The sequence below is a fragment of the Triturus cristatus genome, chromosome 4_1 (genome assembly GCF_964204655.1).
Source record: "Triturus cristatus chromosome 4_1, aTriCri1.1, whole genome shotgun sequence".
NCBI lineage: Eukaryota > Metazoa > Chordata > Amphibia > Caudata > Salamandridae > Triturus > Triturus cristatus.
In genome coordinates this window covers 368,833,551-368,847,851 of record NC_140585.1, presented here as the reverse complement: position 1 = coordinate 368,847,851, position 14,301 = coordinate 368,833,551, and the positions used below count along the sequence as shown (strand labels likewise).

At 46.5% G+C, this 14,301-nt stretch overlaps 1 protein-coding gene across 2 annotated transcripts in view; it reads right to left on the bottom strand.

Moving 5' to 3' along the window:
- CDPF1 (cysteine rich DPF motif domain containing 1) overlaps positions 1-14,301 on the bottom strand; it is a 189,203-nt gene that overhangs the window by 130,029 nt on the left and 44,873 nt on the right. Inside the window, exons 2-3 of one of the 2 annotated variants that reach the window (XM_085652412.1) lie at positions 12,731-12,901; positions 12,491-12,612 (exon numbers count right to left, since the gene is read on the bottom strand). In XM_085652412.1, the coding sequence (XP_085508538.1) occupies positions 12,491-12,603 (113 nt within the window). In that variant the 5' untranslated portion in view covers positions 12,604-12,612; positions 12,731-12,901. Of the gene's footprint in view, positions 1-12,490; positions 12,613-12,730; positions 12,907-14,301 lie in introns of both variants that reach the window. The other variant, XM_085652411.1, reaches the window with a different exon arrangement.

Here is a 14,301-nt window from a genome sequence, read left to right as displayed (position 1 = left end):
AGCCCATCCTGCTACAGTTACTAAGAACTAATATTCAGCGACGTGCGCCACCATTCTTGGTGTGATGTTGGATTGAAAATTCCAACTACAAAAAACTTGCACACAGTCCTTGGGGGTACTGCGCTGCACAATTGGCTGATCTGAAAGTTTTACTTCTTGCACTGCAACATACGGATCGTAAATTGTACGCTATTAATAGTGTGTGATTCGTATTATTGTGTTCAGTCTTTTAATGACAATTTGCACTACTGCCGCCAAAACTGATTCAAAGACTGTAAAGACAATATTATAAAGGTACAAAACACTTTGGGTAAATGTGGCAGACCTAAAAGATGGGTTGCCACAGACTTATGTTATTCCTACATTGAGTCATCCACGTATGGGGCCACACGCTGTAGGGAATTCCAGTTGCTGCGATTACTTGTTCTCATACCAGGGTAGATGAAGATATATTAACTGCCGTCGCAGCTACCCCTTTGCCTAGAGGATTTCCGCTAAATACACATATCATTTAAGTCAAGCAATCAATCAAATTCTTACGTGCTACTCACCCGTAAGGGTCTCAAGGCACAGAGGGGGGGCAGGGGTGGGGGCTGCTGAACAGTCTAGGAAGAAAACATTCCCTTTCTGAAACGCATGTATTTGATGCATGCATCATAACACCAGCACATTTATTTGATACAACGATAAACAAGCATTAGCATAGCCAATAGGTCTCGCCTTTGAGACCTTATAAGTGTTTAGTTATCAAGTACAATATCCTTGGTGCAACAACCTCAAGTGTTGCATGGCTAAACACTTATAGGGTCCCAAAGGCGAGACCTATTGGCTATGCCAATGCTTGTTTATGTGGTGTGTGCGCTGACACTGATTTCTTGTAACACAGGCATCTTATTGTGCAGTGGCACTGACATAATGACTCAAACATTTGATTGTTCACTGCTGATTAATGTGTGGGTGACACAAGGGCTTCTCATTGTACACTGACCGTTTATGACTCAAGAACATTTAGTTGTGCACTGACACCAACTCGTGACTCGACGTCTGATTGTGTACTGATCTCCTCATACAATATCATGGTACATGGTTACTGGGTAAGCACAGACACTTTCTCATAGTATGGATTGTGAGCTCAGCCTGTGCATGTACATAGTGCTCTACCACCAGCGTGCCTGCACTTTTTAACTTACACTTGAATGATGGCACAGGACATCTAATTGTGCGCTGACACTTCCTGGCGAAACGATAGCTCAGTGCATGAGGGAAAAGTAGTGGTTTCTTGTATGGTTGTCTACTGAGAACGGAACGATAGTGAACAGGCAGAATATACAGTTGCACTTATGCACAGATAAGATACATGTATGGGCTTACAGGTCGCTGAATGGACGTGATCACATGGATGAATTTCTGCTCTGACACTGTATTAATTTGGCAAGAGTTTTGTAAGGCACTAAGGGTGCCCATTGATCTTCAGGGCGCTAATTGCTGAACATGGCACAAGCGCATCTCATTTACTCCTTGCAAGTCCAGCATTGCATAGAGGAATGTAATTTTGCTGCATGGAGGTGGAGGCTGAGTGTGCAAGCGCCGTAACTTCACATGGTCATTAATTGTGCACGGACACTGGGAACGGACTATGCATGTACGGATGCCGGTGGATTGGCAACTGATTATCGGCAAGTACTACCCGGTACAGGGACAACCAAAGCTGATTGTGCACTGGTGCTTTGTACACGGGCACTGTGACTGGTGCTCGTGCACACAGACCTGCATGCCACCATCGGAATGTGCACTTTTAGAGCTGATGACGCAATGTCCAGACAGCATCACTTTTGCATCACTGTATATTGAATCGTGTTGATGCTGGTGTGTTATTTAAGCATCACTTATGCATAGGACTGTCGCCGATATACGTAATGGCCTGTACAGTATTTACGTTTGATTACACAGAGTAGCAAATATTAGGCCAGGCGTGTTTTATTTTACGTATTTGGCTAATTCACAACTGCGTGGTGCGTTGACTGTGAGTGCATGTTCGACAGCATTGCTATTGTGATTTACTCGTAGACTGCGACGACGGCGAGCACCAAATGGACTGCACAGGCGGAAGTCAGCAGGAGACGGGGAGAGGAGGAGTCAGCAGGGGAGGGGAGAGAGGAGGGTGCCTGCGCCTGTTTCCCTTGCAGGAACGAGCAGAGGGAATCATCTGTTTGAAAGTTAATTACAAACAGATGGTTTCAAAGCTCGCTCCCGCAAGGCAATCGATAAACGTGCATGCTTTGCCATTGAAAGCAATGCAAAGCGTGCACGTTTTTGGCAGAAAAGGCAAATCGATTCCTAAAAGTCTCCTTCTATGCAGTGCATGTGCGCTGCGTAGGCGAGACCTAAAAAGCTTTTAAAAGTTAAAATAGCACATTTATTTCCTAAAGACAAGTTTGTAACTGCATGTATATAGCACTTAAAACCCCAGACGAGACGTTTGGTGAGCATCCGCACAGCGCTGACTGATGCATCTCTGTCACAGGCCTACTTTCATACTATATTTTTTCATAGCAAGTGGCAGGGTCACTTGATTGTTACACTAGACCGCTGGCTGCTACAAACTCTCAAATGAGGACTAGAACTTTGGAAGTTACCTGTAGAACTCTGCCCCATGGAGCAGGAGTGACTAGATGGAAGCCCAAAAGGGTTGTGAAGGATTCGCTCAGTAAAGATTGCAATATGCAGTCTAATGTGAGTATTGAAAGTGGATGCAGCAGGGCTGAACTAGGGAACTGGCCCTCGATTTGGTATGTCTCAATCATGTGTCAACACAGGAACAGTGTGTCCATTTTGGCGAGGAAAGGTGAGAGCTTAGTACAGTGCTCCACTGTCTTCTCTTCCTTAACAGCTTTAACAGGGAGACGTATGCTTCGATTCTTCCAAACAGCACACGTGCCAGAAAGCAGCACCAAAGGTGTAGTTCCTATCGCACAGGCCTCACTGTTATTAGAGGCATGTGAGCGTTGCAGCCACTGAAATGCACTGCAGTGAAAGATGCAGCTCAGAAGCACACCTTAAAGAAAAGATAGGTCAGAAGTCCCCTGACCACTTTTAATGGTTCTGTCTGTTGCTCAGTAAAATTGTTAAACTCAATTGATGTGTTAAAAGGGAGAACGCATTGGGTATACAAGTGACTACCATCTCCAAGACCAGGCCATGACACTACTAATAGTTGGGCGCTACTGATAAGTAACCCTGCAGTAAAGACCTTTTTACCTGCATTCCCCTGGGAGACCCATTACCAGCTCTGCGTAAATACATGTAGAATATAGTCACTAGCCCCTTGATTCTTCCTGATTGAATGTCATGTGCATTAGAGTGCTTGGAAAGTGAAGTACACTTAAGTTGTAGCTTAACAGGTTTAGTGGTAGTCAGTGCTGCCTTCTCTCCTTCCCTGCCTATTATCTGTGCTACCCTCTCCTCCACTCCTTGCAGTCTCTGTACAGCGGAGTTCATGCATCTGGAGCAGGAAGTATTCTTAGGGCTTACCTGACATGGACAAAGCAGGCCCCGGAAAGTTGGCCTGAGAGAGGCAACCTATGAACGATTACAATGGCCAAGGGAATGGCCAGACCTGCACATCTTACACACAGAAGTGCGCTTTATGCCCCTCCCTTCATCCTGTGACCTGTTCTACCAAAGAAGGGAGGGTTCAGGAACAGTGGCTCATTGGCCAGAGGTCTGCTGGATGCCAGTCCACAAATGCAGAGCGAATCCTTGCATTGTAGAAACGTTCAAGCAGCATTGACCCTCACTCCCGCCGTAAGGTCCTCAGTCAGATACCACCAATCCCAGATTCCTGTGGCTTCAGCTGTGAGCCAAGTTCCTAGCCACATACTCCCTATGCAGCTTTTCAAAACTGCACCTACAACCTGTAGTCACCCTATCGTGAAACTGTGAAGGGAGGCTGTTGTTGGCACAGACCCAAAGCCACTTCCAAGATCAGTGAATAAACAGCAACTACTGACCTAAGATATCTGTGAAATGAAAAATATATTAAACCAGCATTAGACTTGGCTGCATTATTGCATACCACTCCCACTGTTGAAACTGTATCCATCCCTTGAGGTACTCATAGGTTCTAGAAACAGAAACTTTGATACAAAAGTGATAGAATGATTATCCAATCACACCTCTAGAGGTTACTTAGCTTGCATTCTTAATTGTAAATGGAGTCTTATTACTTTTACAGGAAGAAAATCACAGTTTCTGAAATACATTTAAATTGAAAGATACATGTGCCTACTGAACTGAACGCTCTATCCCACACCAACCTCAAAGTTAGAGCATTGACCGTTCCATCTCACTAACCTCCTGAAGGTTAAAACCCAAGGAGAACTCAGAGAAATACTAGACTCAAATGATTCTAAGGACAACAGAAATATTATCTCTTTTTCCTAGAGTACAACCGGCTTTGGAGAAGTGGCTGGACAGACACCTAATAACACTTTTATTCTCCCCCACACCCTCTTATAGTTTGGCTCTTTGTGGGGGCACTAGGTGGCAGCAAGATGGCCACATACTAGTTAGGCTCCGCCGGCCAGGACGACCATCCAAGAGCTATCCACGGCATCAGGGGACCCTAATCAGCAGTAGCCTCAGAGTACATTCTGGGATCACCCCAATACCCAAGTGGTAGAGAGAAATCGCAGTGAATTGGCCCACGGGGGTGGAGGGGGTTACTGGCGGTAAGAGCAGTGCAAGGCAGTAAAGGCACAGTTGGCTGCTTGGAAGGAAGCTCCCACTGCAGGCACACGCGGCGGCGCTACGGCTGTGGTGCTTCTGAGACAAGTAGGGGGCGACAAAGATGTAGGCAGGCCCAGCCTGGGACACCTAGCTGGAAGTGGCATTGGAGTGAGGGACGGCGCACCACTGTGGATTGAAGGTCACCTGCCATACTCTGTGCTGAACTTACCGTGCAGGTGGGGTGGGTCATGAGATGACCGCAGAGTAGAGTGGCGCCACGAGGAACTCTTCAAGAGCAGCTAACGCAGCTGTCCCCGTCAGGCGTGGAAAGGGTGACAGGACACCTCTGATAGCCAGTCGGTGTGTTTGTGCCCCAAGGGGAAAGGGCGGTAATACCTGGGGCAAGGCGGGACTGCCAACAGATCATGGCAGGCTGCTGGGGGAGTGGTCGGGTGGAGGCCCTACCACACTACACTGCAATGGGGGGGGAATCAGGGGGGATATAGAGGCTCATGTGACCTGGCCCATCTGGGACCCCAGCGGAGGTGTAGACTGTGGCAAAAGTGGGGCCTACCTGTTGCCCTGGTGGTCTGATCGAGCTCCCTGGAAGAGAGAAGGCGGACAGCCAGGATGTGTCAGGACCACCTGTGGATGTAGGGAAAGCTCTGCTGGGCTGAGGGGCAATGAGTACTAGCCAGTATCATCGCTCCTAGCTTTCCCATCTATTACAGCGGCAACATGGGTAAATAATCTAAACATTTTTGAAAGCAGAAAAGCAACTACTCCGGCACACATCATCGAGCCTATGTCCCTCTGATCAAGATGCCCACCCTGACCGGATTCTATGGACCATTGAAGAGAACATTGATGCACACTGAAACCGTATTGGCCAACTTGAACAGCGCATGTCTGATGCAGAGGTCATGGCGAACGGGCACAGAAAAAACTAATCCATATGGACAAAATCCTAAATATCATCAAGGGCAAAAATAAAAACCATGAAGCTAGGTCCCGCAGAAATAACCTCTGCATACTACGCATCGCGGAAAAAACACGAATATGGGACGTTCACAACACAGTAGTCCGACTGGCCAGAGAGCTAGGATCACTTCAATATGATGGTAACCCTATCTCCATATTCCCAACCGAATAAATTGTGAGAGAGCACGAGAAGAATTGACCCGCAACGGGCAACCCAATGGATCCAGATGGCTAACGAGTGGGCCCCATATATTCACAGTTGACTGGACACGGCTGTTTCCGATGACACTCTTAACTACTAGATGATACAATCTTGCATGGCCCATCGAGTCTTCTGAATAACGTCCTGCTTTCTTAAGCATATCGCCACCAACCCTAGTTCCCATGACTGACTACTAGGCTGTCCCAGCTACCGGTCCTATTAAAAAGACTGGGTATTTGAGCAGTCCCCAACAATGGGCGCTACCCAGTTCCTTGATTACAATGCAGCTACCTGCAGATAAAGCTGTTGCATTAGAGTTTGTCATTGTTGCTGGGCGGGAGGAAATGGAGGGTAAGTTGTTACTCTCTGGCCAGTTTGGGCTGCTGGAGTGGGAGGGGTGAAATACAGATAAACAACACATTGCTACTGCACGCAACAGGGTCATGGCCCGTGGCTTACAACCGGCCGATGCACATTTTTCTTGCTCATTATACCCAGAGTGGATGATTGCAAACCAGCGGACACCTCAGCCAGTCCCTCAGTAGTGTAAGGGCATGAAAGGGATTTGGTTTGTAACCTAGAACATACAGAGGCTAATATTCCCTGCAAAATGCAGGTATGTTAAGCTAAGGCGCAACTGCACCAGATAGATATAGCACTTCCCCAGAAACACATCTGCAAGCACACATGCAGCATCAGCTACATGTGCGATGTATTGAATGCAGATGCATGCATAATTCTCAGTATACGTGTGTGGTGATTCTTATCTGTAAAGGCCTCTCCATCGTCCACTGGGGATATCCACCAACCTAGAAGGGAGATGTATCTTACTACATGCACTGCTACATGCCCACCCAATTCTACTTTTGTGCTTCTACGTCTCAAACATAGACAGCCCCTCTTTTTTTCTCAAAGTATTGAAAAAAACGCAGGCCTATAACACAGACATAGTGCTATGGGGTGGAGGCTATTAACACTGCTTTAGATCCGATAATGGACAGATCAATGGGGGGGGGTCACAGGCCCCAATCTCGAGCGGCTGATCAGCTCAGGAATAGTATGGCAGAGGGTCGACTGACTGATATTTGGCAAGTTAAGGCCTGGACTGTCAGAGAGGGCACCTGGGCAACCACCTCCTGATCGGCATGGCCCAGACTGGACTACTTGCAAGTCACGGAGAATACAGGAGCGTGCACTACTAGCATGCAGGACCTCCGAAGAACTTACTCTGATCATGCCCTGTTCTTGCTGGAGCTAGTTGTGCTGGATGGGAACAGTGCAGTGTTTACATGGAGGCTCCTGTGCTGAGCCCTAAGAGACGCGGTACTTCGGGAAGAGATTAGGAATAGATAAAACTCTTTTTTGACATAAATGACAAATCCATCAAAAGACCCTCGATGCCATGGGAGACCTACAATGTGGTGATATGGGGTATGTGTACATCCAAACAGGCTTGGGTCTTCAATGACATAAGATCCCGCCAACACAGGCTGAAAGGCAAACTCAAAACACTGGAGGAGATATTAACAAGTAATGGTACCTCCGCACTGCTTGTGGAAGTGCGTTCCACACTTGACTAGTTCCAAGAGGCAGCGCAGAGCAAACTCGATCACCTGCATAGAGAAGCAAAATCTAATACGAAATTGTTGCCCCAATTCAGTCATCACCGAAATCACAACCAGCATCTGCGACTATCTTTATGCCACCTTTGAGATACTGCACAACGTTCAGGCTGTACTATACGAAGCTGTACAACTCTACAGGTTCCCAATCTTCACAAGAGGTAGATAGGTATTTTGACATAATAGCAGTGGCTTGGCTGGAGTTGGGACACAAAAAATATATGGACCAAGTTATCACGGTCGAGGAGATAGTGGAGACTATCCGTGGCCTCCACAACAAAGCCAAGGGCAACCACAGGCTCCTGGGCCAATTTTATAAGGAAAACACACAGCTGCTAACACCAGGTCCTGGCAATGTATATGGAGGCATATGACAAGGGGATATTACCTCCCACCCTCTGAAGCACAGATGATCACGCTCCTCATGCCGGGCAAACCATGCACAAGCCTAGACTCGTGCATGCTGCTTTCACTTATAAATACAGATTATAAGTACTAGCCAAAATTTTGGCAGACAGATTACTGGCCCTTCTGCCCATATGAGGCAGGATTCATATCTGCCAGGTCTTCATCACACAACCTGCATACACTGTTTGCGATGCTACACCACAGAGCTGAACACAGCGGCGGCAGTGTGTTTTTCTACATGCAACAAAACAGTTTGACTAGTTAAAGTAGTCCTGCCTTTTTTATGAGCGGAAATGGTTGGGCATTAGTGAGCACTTCATACGGTGGATACGGCTGTTACATGCCTCCTCTACAGCAAGACAGAATGGGACCCTGTCTGCCCTGATATGGGAGGGTTGAGGGGGACACAGCAGGGATGCCCACCGTCCAACCTCCTATTTGCGCTGGCAATGGAGCCGTTGGCTGTAAGACTGCACCAGCACCACGCAGTGAAAGGTCTTGCATTCATGGACAGACGGAACCTGATATCACTATATGCTAAAGATATCACAATCTATGTCTAAAGCCCAGGGGTCAACCAAGCACTCTTAATAAGAGAATGTCTTCACTTCTCTTCCCTTTCAGGGATCACAATCAACAGGACCAAATCACTCATAATGTCTCACAGACTCCACAACAGCCTGTGAATTAGACTAGCCCCTGGTTTTGGCCACCGGTGCCTTAGATATCTGGGGATTCAAATTAGCAGGGACCCGCAGGAAATTATAACTGAGAACTATGGCAAAGCATTGACCAAAACAGGACAGGTAGAAAAATGGATCAGTCTTCCCAGGTCACTGGCCGGGTGGGTGTCCCTCGCCAAAATTGTGATACTACCAAAATTTCTCTACTAGGTTAGCATGGGCTGGCAAGCAGGCCAGGCTGAAATGGGAGACATTGACACTCCCATACAAGAGAGACGAGATGGGCACTCCGAACTTCGAACTATACTATCTTAGCTCACAGGCACAGTACATATATTACTGGCACTTTCCAACTACCTGCCAGCCATATCTAGGTTTTGAGCGCAATATAGCCGCCCCGCATAAAGTCAACACTTATGTCTGAACAGAGGTCGTACGCCTGAGCAGAGACATTGACACAGCTGAGACTGGGCCTGGTGGCATTTGTTGACCAAGGTGGGGCTTCGCCTCATGTTTGCTCCTAGTATCCCTCTAGCTTTCAATCCCATGCTACTGCTTGCATGCGAGCATACCATGGTCATGTGGCTACCCCCTTGGGAGTTCGCTGCTTTGGAAACCTATACCAGGAGGGCAGCTTTATACTCCTAAAGTTCGTTACAAGGCAGGGCACCCAGAGTGCTGGATATTTTTCCGTATTATAGGCTCAGGGCATTCTGTAGGGTCCCCCTTTCTACAGCGGTTGCACACATTTGTCCTACTTGACCATGTTTGCACTTCACCCTTCCCTAAACGCTTAGTCTCTCACATACACAATGAAGCCCAAACGGCCCTGCACATCGCTCCAACGGCGGCAAGAGGACAAAAGGGGGAGGGGGGGATCTCCAGGTGCATTTAACCAATGCCCAGTGGGTATTCTGTTGCACCTAAATTAGATTGGGGCAACGTTGAACATGAATTCAGTATATGCACTCTGCAAAAGCATTTGTGTGATAGGTGTAGGAGAGTAGGATCTGCTTCTTATAGTTACTCCCACTTTTTGCTGATGTTTCACTGCTTTTGACTTGGTCTGACTGGGATCCTCCTAATCAGGTCCCCAGTCTATCTACTTTCTCTCTAAATTGATTGCATGTACTTTAGGTACACTCCAGATTGTATTCTGAGGTACCCTCATAAGACCCTAGTATATGGTATACTATGTACCTAGGGCATAGGTACCCCAGAGGCCTCTCAAGGGCTGCAGCATGTATTATGCCACCCCTGGGAGATCATTCAAAATGACACCTCAGGTCTGCTACAGCAGCCTGTGTAAGGTGGTGCATGCCCCCTTACTTAGATATAGGTTCACTATATCTACCCTTATCACTGCACTTATAAACCTATCAGTCACCCCTATGGCAGGCCTTATCAATCCTGAAGGCAGGGTTCTGGGTTTTATGTGAGAGGGTGCCCACGCATGAGCAGAGCCCCTCTGCAGCCTTCGGAACCTCTATTCCGGGGTTGTTTGTGATGCAGCCATACCATATATACTTAAGTGCATTATAACCTCACTGTAAATGCTAACTTTAAAACGGCTGCATGGAAACATGTTGTGTTTGGCGTCAAACGCCTTGAAATTATACCTCCACACCAGTAACTGGTGCGGGAGGTATGATTCCACCCTACTAGAGGTAGAAATATGACAGCACCGGTACATCCGGTACCAGCTTTACAAACCCTGGCATCACAAAATGGATGCTGCCAGCCACAGACACGAGTCTGCCCTCCTGCTGCTGGACGAAACTCCGGCAGGGGACGGCTGGACAATAGGTTTCCTGTCACAGGGAGGTGTGACCACCTCCCAGACATGCTTTAGTGTATTTGGGCTGGGTGGTGCACTCTCAGAGTTCTTTGATGTCTGCACTGGGGGCACATTTGGTGTCCCTGTGCATAGTCCAGCTCAAACCGGTTGCAGGGGCTATCAGCCCCAGCTCTGGCGCGAAACTGGACAAAGGACATGGGTGTAGCCACCCCTCTGTCCTGACCCTCCCTTAGGTGGGTCCCCAGAATTTGTCCCACCCCTTCCTTGGGCATAAAGTAGGAACCCCTGGCTACAGGACTTTAGATTTTACCTGGACAAAACTCTGCTACAGAAACCAAGTACTTCAACTATCTACACTACGTTGGATGACCGAAGAATCTCCCTTGGAGTAAAGGAGTTACTCCCCTGCAAGGCAGGCACCTAAAACGTATCTGATTGGTTGGAATCTACGCAGCTCCTGACGGACTCCGAAGATTTTGCAACACAGGAGGTGGGTTCCTAAGCTTCCCCAAGGCCGACCAGTGCTCTCAGCAAACCCGAGACCCACAGCCCTCGTGGGGACCGTGCAACCCGAACCCCTGGACACCGTGCACATTTGCAGAAGCATATGCTTTTTGGTGATCCCTGAGGCTGTGCTTTGAGCTACTTGTAGTCCAGACCCCGAGCAGTGACTCCACTGAAGATTACTGGCCTACACTCCACTCGAGTTCCGTGGGCTGGTATTTTGTGATTCCTCTCGAGGTCCCTTCGCGATCCCTGGTCCCTGAGAAGGGAACTGTAACTTTAAGTGGGCTTGCCTGGTTGCCCCAGATGTGCCCTGACTCTCGATTGCTTGGGGATTCCCCAGGACCTTGCTGGTCCACATGGAAGCATCTTTTCTCTGAACGCGTGGGTTGCAGTTGCCAAGGCTTGTTGGTCTCCAATGCAGACACTGACCCCCCCCCAGCCCTCGACATCCTTCGTGGGACAGCTCGCCTGCGGTCTCTGGTCGTCGTCGACGTCTACTGGTCCCCATGGTTGCAGAGTCAAGCTTCACCTCATCGCACCTGAAACACCCAACATTGGTGGGCATTCATCTATCGTGCCCCTGGTCACTGGCAAGTAACCCAGACTCTGTCCCCTCTGCTTTCAGGTTCTTCTCAGCTCCGATCCAGGCTTGGATCACACCGGACACTACTCATCTTCCCGACAGCAGCACTTTGCAGAATCACACCATTGAAAAGGACGAAGATTCCCGACACCATTTGACACCTATGCACCTGGCTTCCCTGGGTTAGGTAACACGAGTACTCCGGTGCTCACATGGGTGCTGGCCTTAGAACCTTCTAAGTTTGAATGGGTTTGCTCAAAGTCCTCTCCTAAGTGTCCTTAATCTTCAAAATTCCACCAGTGACTTTCCAATAGGATTGTACAGAGCTCGCGGCGTGTTCTCAGACTACACGCGTCCCCCCGTGGGTCTCCTGTGTCACTACCCTGGGTGGTTCCTTGGGGTCCCAGTGATTCTACGTGCTCTAGGCACTGTGTCTAGTCAAGTCGTGGTTCTTATACCACTTTCTTAGTATATGGTTTGGTCTCTCCCTGGAGCCCACTATGTATTGTGCTATTTACTGTCGTTCTAGTGCTTTAATATTGTGTATCTTGTTCTCTAATCTCATAAAGAGGTTAGTAGAGAGTGTTTAGTAATAAATACATATAAATCTGGTAAACCAAGCTGCTTTATATACCTTCGAGACTTAGCCTGAAGGCTGCTCTCCATAGCTACCACTAGGATAGCTTTCAATAAAGGTTGTCTTTAACCTAATCATCAATAAGGGTCATTTGGACTCGTGCAAGGTGCCCACTATAACTAGTGGACAGCATATATCAGGCCAACTTCTCACAATCTGTACTTTTCATTGGTTGTTAATGATCTATTAAAAAAACCAATAAACACATGTTCCTCATTGTATTCTCAAAATTCAAACACGGCTGAAACAAGATAATGAAAGGACTTGGAGTATTGTTCAAAACTTTAAATTATAAGTAGAGTTTCCAGTATGAAATACTTCAAAAGCTTTATAGTACTTACATGATAGAGCGTGTGTTTGGGGGTTTCTGCCCAAAATAGCTATATGGTGCCGTTAACTTGCATAAATGGCATTCAAACATTCCTTTTGGACGGGCATCTTCACTGGACTCCATTTAAAAATTCTGTCAATAAAACACAATATTACTTCCGATATAATAGTCTGAAAATGAATAAGATCTCTAAATTCCTTAAAAGATTTACTTTTAATCATTAGTCTGTGCCAGACACCAACATACTTACACCATGGGTAGCAATTAAAGTTGTGAAGGTCTCAAAGCTCTAAAGACGTTGGAAGTCCTTCCTGAGGTTGGTGAACATATTGTGGAAACTTATCAAATGTAATTCTCTTCTTGAATGGAAGCCACTGGAGGTCCGTTGTGCCTGGAAGCATGGATCAATGCCTTTGATTAACTGCTCTGCAAAACAGAAGTAGCAATTTAGAAACGCTATTATTAAATCTATACTTAAAATGCTGAAAAATAACCTGTTAGGATTATAACTAAGCATTGAGTAAACCAAAATGAACATGCATTGCATATCGAGCTCTTGATGGGTTTGAGAATGCAGATTTGAAGCTGTGGCTAGTATGTTCGATTGTAAGTTATCCATTATGCTAAAGTATATTTGCCTTTTCATGTTTTCAGTCCTGACATTTCTCTGCACGCACTGCTACTTCTCCCCCACAGTGGAGTTCCCCGAATAACTATGGGGCTATAACGATAATTGCCTATGTACACTGTATGAACTCTGTTACTGTCTATATTCCTGCCATATTTGTATAAATTGTGTATGATCTCTCCAATAAAATATAAATAAAAAGCACACAAAAAAAATACATAAATTATTTACTAATCGGAATTTATAATAGTTTAATAAAGGGGTAGGCCGAAGTTCAACCAAAATTCTCCCACTATTATTATAAATGGTTCCATACTCCATTTTAGCCTGTTAAATCTTATACAACAGGTGTTAACGAAAACATGTTTACGCCATGACCCAATATCTACTCCTTGCTTTGCAACTATTGGAACCATTTGCACTTCATGTCCACAATCCGCCTTCTATTGAGCCCCTTGGTTGATTCTGTGCACTCCACTGCTGGCTCGTGGAGAAGGGAGACACCTGGTAATTGCAGAGGACATTATCAATGGAATGGCAGCATTCTCCTCAATTAACAGATCAGAACTACTTAAAAACGTATAGCCCGTTACTACATGGCTAAATGAACAGAGGAAAATACATCACATGTAATCTTGAGTGATTTAAATTTATGATCTGGATTCTACAATTAAGGCTATGGAGGAAAGGTCAAACACACGTGTTCCACGTGTTACAAGTCGAAGATACTTAAAAATACATTTGTTTGTAGTTATGCCAATTATGCGACCTGGTAATATACATAATATTTCAGAGGAAGAGAAAAGGTGAAAAGACGATGTATTTCATTTTATCACTTGAAGAGTGTTTGTGGGTTTTGACAACCCGATGAAAGCATTTCAGCAGAGATTGAGAAATTAGGCTTATGGCAGGAAACCGTGTCCTCTAACCAACAATCGTTTTTATAAACAGTTGTTTTCCAAATACATAAGCAAACAACAGTCGTTACAACCGCTATCAACTGCTTCCAGTTATCACAGCTCAAAATAGTTACTCCTCCCAATCTACTCCCATAACAGTCCATCCATGTACCCCAGACCTTCTGAAGCGTCTGCGGGCAGCCACGTGCTGCACAGTTGGGTTCTTCTTGTTGGGCACACCAGTCTACCCACGCTCTCCATTCGGTCATTGTAGGAGGATTTGCCAAGTTCCAT